Source organism: Callorhinus ursinus, unplaced genomic scaffold (assembly GCF_003265705.2).
Source record: "Callorhinus ursinus isolate GAN/ISIS: 27379988/994484 unplaced genomic scaffold, GSC_fseal_2.0 scaffold4, whole genome shotgun sequence".
Lineage (NCBI taxonomy): Eukaryota > Metazoa > Chordata > Mammalia > Carnivora > Otariidae > Callorhinus > Callorhinus ursinus.
Genome location: NW_027397066.1, coordinates 131026390 through 131034810, shown reverse-complemented (window position 1 = coordinate 131034810; position 8421 = coordinate 131026390). Strand labels below are relative to the sequence as shown.

General features: G+C 39.6%; 1 protein-coding gene across 7 annotated transcripts in view; it reads right to left on the bottom strand.

The window, feature by feature from the left end:
- GUCY1A1 (guanylate cyclase 1 soluble subunit alpha 1) overlaps positions 1 to 8421 on the bottom strand; it is a 60128-nt gene that overhangs the window by 23764 nt on the left and 27943 nt on the right. For all 7 annotated transcript variants that reach the window (XM_025874358.2, XM_073892402.1, XM_025874360.2 and 4 more), the window contains 2 exons: positions 5098 to 5466; positions 1496 to 1557 (listed from right to left, as the gene is read on the bottom strand). In XM_025874358.2, the coding sequence (XP_025730143.2) occupies positions 1496 to 1557; positions 5098 to 5352 (317 nt within the window). In that variant the 5' untranslated portion in view covers positions 5353 to 5466. The remainder of the gene's footprint in view (positions 1 to 1495; positions 1558 to 5097; positions 5467 to 8421) is intronic.

Sequence of the window (8421 nt, the reverse complement as noted above, 5' to 3'; positions counted from 1 at the left end):
GGCTTGGAACATTTCAGAACACAAAGCCCTGAGAATCAATTTTGAGCCAACTGGCTGCCAAGGACTTAAGCAGACAGACACAGTAGCGTATCTACAATGGCTGGTGGCTATCTTATCAGCGTGACTTAGAATAAGGGTCAGAGGCATTCTGGAATGCTTTTCCTATCACTTGTGTAAACAAAGTTTCTGTCAGACATAGAGATTCACACTCTCTCCTTCTGGACCCCTTCTGACCCGTTCCTGGCTTGCCCTCTGTCTGCAGTCTGGGACCAGTTAGTCAACAGGGAAAATGAAGGACAGATAACCCACTCATGAGAAATAGGCAGATGAATGAAAGTATAACATATTCCTGACAACGGTGTTGGTTTGCAAAGCTGCAATGTTCAATTCTGCAAATTTGAACCCAAGTATTGATTCTATTATTTACAAATGAAATAATCCTTGAGATTCCAAGGAATCAAAAACAAGGCCAAATTCCCCGCCAGCAGTAAATGTGCCAAGATGTATTTGAAAAATTAACTCTAGAAAGCGGCTTTAAAAACAAAAACAAAAAACAAACCATCTTATATATTAACCTTTTAAACCCTTTCTTTAAACAAATTTCAAAGACAGAATTCAAGAAAAAAGTGTAGATGGAAATGATACTCAGCCAGTGCCTACAAATATAACCAAAGGGGTTACAAAAATGTGGAAACACTTCCTTTAGACTGATAAACAGCTGTTGCCTCAAACCCCTGAGTCAACCTCTCCCTTTTAATTTATTTATTTTTAAAAATTTTATTTATTTATTTGACAGAGAAAGACACAGGGAGAGAGGAACACAAGCAGGTAGAGGGAGAGGGAGAAGCAGGCTTCCCGCCTGAGTAGGGAGCCCGATGTGGGGCTTGATCCCAGGACCCTGGGACCATGACCTGAGCCGAGGGCAAACGCTTAACGACTGAGCCACCCAGACGCCCCAACCTCTCCTTTTTAACCACCCTCCCAACTCTGATTCTTTTTCAATCTCCTCCTGCCGCAACAGCTGAAAGTTTAACGTGTGCGGGAGGTCCCCCCCCCCCCCGCCCTGGGACCAGGCTGCAGCTTTTGGCAGGAGTCTGTACTGATCATCTGGGATCCCTGCCTTACCTGTGAAGTATTGACATTACCTCTAGTAGGAAAGAATAGGCTTTATAGCTTGTTAAAAGCAGCGGTATATGGCAACATAGTTAAAATCATGGGCTTCTGAAAAACCCAGGCTTGAAACTCAGTTCTACCTTTTCCTGAACAGCTGTAAAATCCTAAACATTTTATATAAATCTGAGCTCAGGGATGTATTCAATGCGAAAAATAAATGCACTTACTTTCAGATTAGTGGCAGTTAAAACACTTAGTCCAGTTTCTCGAATACCACAGTGATTTGAAAAATGTCGACGCATTCACTAAGTGGTGTCTATTTGCAGTAATACCAGTTAAGTGTAATGGGAGGTTCACACAACCTAAAGTGGTTCAATTTTACCTGCTTTCTTTTAGTTTGTGTTTCGCCAATGTCCTCTGAAGTGCAAGGTTCAGCCGCTCCAACTAAAAATTGAGAAGAAAAGTTTTAAACATTCCCTTCAATAATTTACTTGAAGATAGATATTTTAAACATTTGTCCTGGAAGTTTTTCTATCAAGCAGAAACATGATTACCTTACTGATGAGTGTGGTGAATTTACGCTTTGGAAACAGAGACTGATTTTCTATAAATTTCTCAACTCTGGGAAGAAACAATGAGCTTTGACTAATTTGAGTTTGGATGATGTGGGTTGTGACTCCCAGGCTTTGCACTTTGTGGGTGGTCTCACTGACAGCCACAAAACAAGGTCAGCCTGAATCGGAATCCAAACAGAAGACTCCAGTTGGTAATGCCAGGTCTTCCACGAAGGAATTGTGAGCACCACTTCCTCTGGGTCAGGAAATCCTCTGGGATGTGCTGCCAATGCTTCAATCTCAGCGTGGCTCAAGCCAAGCAAATTCCTGTTCTCTTCACAAACCCTATACCCGGCCCCCCTGCTGATTTTCTCAACTACAAATGCAAATTTATGTTTCATATTTCATTTACATGTTCTGGCCTAGAAAACTCTGGAGCTATCTCTGTCTTTCCCCTTTTTCTAATACCTTAAATCCAAGCTTTCACCAAGGTCAGTTGATCCCTGATTTGAAACAAATCTTGCATTTACCCAAACTTGTACTAATCTCCTTTCTTTGAACTAATTATTTTCATCAAATACTTACACTTTTACTTTCTTTTATTGATTTTGGAGTATTTCATGAGTTTTTCCACATTATAAGTTATTTGTATATATTGCTTATATTTGTATATAAGCCTCCATACTTCATAAATACTTGACGATCTATTAATCTCTGTTGACAGCTTGTTTTCTCTAACTAGTTGGTAAGTAGGACGTAGAGCATTGGTTAGCAAGGCTGCCAATGTTTTGCATTCCATATAAAAACCATATGTATCTATATGTGTATATATAACTGTTGATTCTTTCTGTAGTTTGCCCAGAGGAAAGTAAATTTGGTTATGTTCCAAGTTGGGAAATTCCTTTTTCCCTAAGAACTATTTATATCCCTCTTAGAGTTCCCACTGGTCAAGTGAGGCAGCAGAGTTAAGCAAAATAGAGCAAGCTTCTGTTTTAATAAAATGGTTATGGAAAGAATTTTTAGTTTTAAAGTGCATATAAAGCTTAGGGAAAAAATCTGGAATTTACTGGAGAAAAACAGAAATGAAAAGTTTGCATTGGATGAGCAATAACACCTTTTCAGGCCCTTCTATTCCATTACTCTGGAATGACATATCCCCACTCTAAATCTTCTAAGGATACTTGCCCCCTCCCCCGTCGAGAAAACTCCAAAACAAACCCAAAACACCATGACTGCAGAGTTAAATCTAATTATCTAAAACAAGAACTATAATGCTGTCAAATGCCGTTCTGAGTCTCTCCTTTGGGTTGCTGATAGAATTGAAACTAAACACTAGGCTAAGCATTAAATCTGTCCACATAAAAAAGAATCAGTGAAAAAAAAAGTTGTATTTGATCAAAGACATGCTGATGTTTGGACAGTTGATGAAGTGATCTGCACTCATCACTACATAGTCCAAATGCATCCAGCACGTACTGTTATAAGGCAAATGGCCTCAGTTGTCAGAGTTCTAGTCATTAATGCCAAATGTACCTCTTTTACCCCCTAGAGTTCCTACAGCTTTGCCTTCCTTGCTACATGACGCTCTCGTCAAATTTTGATGTTTATTCCTACAGGTTCACAAACACAGATGATTCCAAATGAAGAAAAAGAAAAAAAGGTAAAATATCATTTAGAGTTGGTATTCAGAATGTTTTTAATATTTTTAAAAATTTTTTGAAGACTTTATTTATTTGAGAGAGAGTGCGCACAAGCAGGGGGAACGGCAGGCAGAGGGAGAAGCAGGTTTCCCACTGAGCAGGGAGCCGAATGCGGGCCTCGATCCCAGGACCCCGAGATCATGACCCGAGCCAAAGGCAGATGCCCAGCTGACTGACCACCCAGGCACCCCCAGAATGTTTTTAAAAGAGATTCCAATGTGTGTCTGACTTCAATGGCAGGAATTCAAAATTTATGCAACACAATAACGAAGCCAACATGGTAATGACAGGACCCAGGGAAGGCATGGGAGCCCTCCAGCTTTCCCATCCTCACCATCTGCTCATCTCTGTGTGTCTCACTCTGTTCTTGGAAATGAGAGTCCCAACCACTTCCCAGACGATGATGCCAACCAACTCCCTGTGAAGTATGACATCGCTCATCCCAGCCAAAGCTGGCTGTCCAGTAACTGGGGTGGAGTGAGAATAATGAAATATTTCCATGTCAAAGGCCATTAACCAAAGTCCTATTGTGCTAATACTGTATTTGAAGTAAGTTCCCTCAACTCTCTGTTGATTCTAATTTCTCCATCTTCAAGCTTCAGTGCTAGTCCCTTTTTTCTTAGTCACTCTAGCCATACTGTTGACAGGAGTAATGCTCTGCCCTTCGGGAGCTGTGTGACTTTAGTCAAGTCGTTTAACCTAGCTAAGTCCTTCCTAGAAATGCAACAAGATTACCTCTGAAATTCCTTTAAGTTTTTTAAAAGTCAGCAGTCTGTGGTTCTTCAGTGCTCCGCACAAAGGAAAGGGTGGGCGTTGGGTGAATTAAAAATGTTCAGTGGATTATTATAGCTGGAGTCAGATTAGATCAATGTCCAATCTCTCAGACTGAGTTTATATAAAACTGTGAACACTGCCAGAGGGAAGAAGACATCACGAAGACTCGTCAGCTGCTCCCCCTGCAGGGGGAGAGAAGCTCTCCACATATCCCTCTATTCCTAAGATATGTGACTTCATTAGGTACGTGCCCTGTCCCCAGAGTTCTCTTATAGGTGGATTAACAGAAGGTGCTCCAGATCTCGAAGGGTCATGAGGCTACGCAGCTCAGAGAGCTAGATCAAGAAGTGTCCGAGCTAATGTGCAAGCACGGGGCCATGACTCTGACTCAAGGAAACAGGTCAAGCCTGGCTTGTGCAGAGACTTCAGACGCAGAGCTGGAGGAGGAAAAGGGAGATTTTCCCACCTCAACAAATGGCAGGGAACATACGATGCTCTTTGGAATTAGAAGAAAATGGGCAGAAGATAAGTTATTCTTCAAGGAATTTAATTTTAAGATAATAGCTAACAACTAACAGGCACTTATGGTATGGCAAGAGCCATGGATTAAGTCCCTTCATGCTCATTAAAACTCTAGAGAGTAGGTACTGTTATTACTACCATTCCACAGATAAAGAAATTGAGGATAAGAGGGGCTAAGCGGTTGCTCAAAGTCATAAAGCTCATCAGAGTGCAGGCTCTTGTTGAACAGAATTCAAGATCTTAAGCATTGATTAAGATTAAACATAATTTAAGAACATGAAAGCTTTCAAGAAGTGTTTTTATATGTTTCCAGGAAATAGTCCACATTTCTTATAGCCTTGCAAGTGAGAAAGCAAGGGTTAACATTTTCCTTAAAAGATATTCTTTTACAATTTTCAAAATGTCAGTAAAATCTCAAAAGGGCAAGCACTCACCTCGGGAAAAATCAGTTTGCAAATACTCTCCGCTAACGTATGAAGATAGACTCGGCTCCTACTGGTCTTTCTTTGAGGAAGACTTCTTTGTACATTCTTCTCAGGGACATCCTGACAGATGGGCAGAGTTGCTTTGCCACTCTCTGAGCTTCCTGCTATCTCTTCCCCTGGCTCCTTGGGAACCTGCCCAGGTGCCAGTAAGGACAAAGGGCACTCCCCTGTGATCTTGAGATCCTTCAGCTTTGTGCAGAACATGGTGTTAGTAGCCTCTCACTCTGAAGCAGAGCACCTCTGGGTGAGCCGTTCTTCTTATGTGGAACTGCCCAGTGGAAGCCACTAACAGATCAAGGATACTGGTGACTGGGGTGTCTATGGGTAATAGAAAGTCAGAACAGAAAGACACGTGATTTTGTATACTTACTAAAACAGAAAAAGACAGGTGTAAAAAAGCAAAGACCATACATTCATATGTCACTTTCAAATAAGAAGAAAATTGTGGTGGACATGTCAGTTCCAAAATGGATAAACCATTTGGTAAAGGTCTTTATTTGCTATGTGTGCATTTTAGTATCTTAGTGAAATACTTGGTTTTAGTATTTTTTGAATGGAGCATAATTTTCTCCCAAATGTCCCTACCACAAATGACTGATTTCCATTTTTATAGCCCATTTGGGCTAGTCTGATTCCACAAGAGTGGAACTTAATGGTTTTATGACAAAAGCCAAGTATAAATCTATGTCTTAGGGCTAAGTACTAATTCTCATTATGCTCCCCTTACTGAAAAATCAGGGTAGCAGAAACCAGTGTCTCCCAATATTTAAAGGAAAAAAATATATATATGTAGTGATGTTCAAGTACATGTTTTTGGATCTGAAATACTGAGTTTCAGATGAAAAAAGATTAATTGAAATGATTACGGCAAAAGAAGATACTTGTTTCTATAAATAGCAAAATAATTTAAAAATATCATCAGAATGGGGTGCCTGGGTGGCTCAGTTGGTTAAGCGACTGCCTTCAGCTCAGGTCACGATCCTGGAGTTCCGGATCGAGTCCCACATCGGGCTCCCTGCTCAGCACAGAGTCTGCTTCTCCCTCTGACCCTCCTTCCCTCTCGTGTTCTCTATTTCTCATTCTCTCTCTCTCAAATAAATAAATAAAATCTTTAAAAAATATATCATCAAAATGAAAAACAAATAATTTTTTTTTCAAAGAACTCCTGATCCCTAAGATCATGCCATTGGATTTGCAGGGGCCTCTGGATCTGAATCTAGATGACACTGGAGTAAACCAAGAAGTTGCTGCTACTCTCTACTTAAAGTCCTCCCCCAAATCTGTGATCACATGTAATTTATGAATCTTCAAGAAGATACAAGGAAGATCTTATCTATTCACGAGCAGAAGACATTTTCTTCCAGAATAGAATAGGGAGTTCTCTCAGCAGGCTACTGAGTGATCCAAAGACAATTTGGTGATAGAGGGAATGGTTACTTGGGAGTCTGAAAGACCTAGAAATCCCAGGCTCTCAACCACATTTATTTTAAGATTCAATTCTAAGAAAATATATGTTACTCAGTCTTTAATGCATCTGAATGTAACTATTACTATTCACTAACTTCCATTCTCATACATGCTTTAGATCAGTGGACAGTAGACCTTTCTGTAAAAGGCCAGAGAGTAGATAATTTCAGCTTTGTGGGTTTCTATCAGTGACTTAACTCCTGCCATTGCAGCATGAAAGCAACCACAGCTGATATACAAAGGAATGGTATGGATGTGTTCCAATAAAACTTTACTTGCAAAAACAATTTGCTGTGGATTTGGCCCTCAGATTCACCCTTGTCAATTTGGATCAAGCCATAGCTTGCAGACCCCTGGTTATAGAAAGCTGAGCAGGTTAACTGAAGCATTTTAATCCAAACAGAATTCTGCCTATAGGACCAGAGTTACTTCCTCATCTCTACCCACCCCACCTCCAAAATATAGCAGCCTACGTGGATCCAGTTTTGTACAACTTGAAAGTAAAAAAAGGCAGCATAGTAGATAATATTAAATAATTATAAAAATTATAATACCATTATTTTATATTAATTTTCAGGAAAAAGAGCTATATTAACTGAATGCCATGATTTCAGTTATATCAAAAGATAACTATAATAACTGGAAGAAGAGAGTACTCAAAAAAAATAAAGGAAAGCAACAAAAAAAAATAAATTTTAGATTGGATCTGATGAAGGTATAGAACTGCTCCTTAAAATAAGTTATTCTGGTACATATCAGAATTTTAGTTTGGGACTTAAGGGTTTGACATAATACAGTTTATGATAAAGTCTCCCACTAAGTTTAACCTTCTCATTAATGTTGGATTTCAACCCTTGTCCCCAAACCCAATATTTTGATTCTCAGCCTCCTATTCAATCTCGCTGCAGAAGAATAAAACCGACCAGTCAACCTTGGAATTTTTTCTTCTCCTATATTGCACAGCACTATAATTTCCAGAAAATGTGTCTAACACTGTTTTTTTATTAAGTAAAAACAGCAACAGGAAACAAGTTGTGCTTTCTTTGAGTGTTTAGTCTCATTAAATCACATATGTATAAACAAGCTAATTAGCATTCTTCATCTGCTCAACCGATGAAATTACATTATGAAACAGATGCACTGAGTGCTGATACCTTGGAAACCTATGTTTGTCTTGTGTTTGCCTGCTAGGAATACAGAATACATTCTTCAACTAAACGAGTGATGATTTTCATGTGTAACATTAGCAGTGACTTTGGAAATGGTTTGGTCAGTGGCTGAACTCAGTACATAGCTGGTTGTAGAAATGAGAGTAACATGGTAAGGGGAAAACAAATTAATTAAAGTAATAAACTTGGTGACAAGGCCTTGGCAAGCAGTGGGATATATGTTCTCAGAAACTCGGAGAGGTATTTGCCATCCCCAAGGTTGATGATTAAACAGCCTTCAAATGTATTGAATGCTCTCTCCCTTTTACTAGTAAGTGATTAACTCTGCTATGGTGAGAATAATGACCCAGCTATTGGCCTCATATTAATAACCAGGATGCGTGATTGTTCAGGTAAGGGGGCTGTCCATCATTTCAACTCTAGAGTTAAACACAAAATCTTGTTTTCTACTTATACAAAGATCTGAGAGAAAACACCCCATAAGGACTTCGACACAGAAAACCTCTTTTACGACAGCAGGTCTTAAAGAGCAGATTTCAAACTAGAAATTGGGGTGGTGGGAGGAGCCTAAGAACTAAGTCTCTATAGTAAAAGCAAATAGTTATAGCCGATGTCCAATTTCAGACCTAGCACCTAG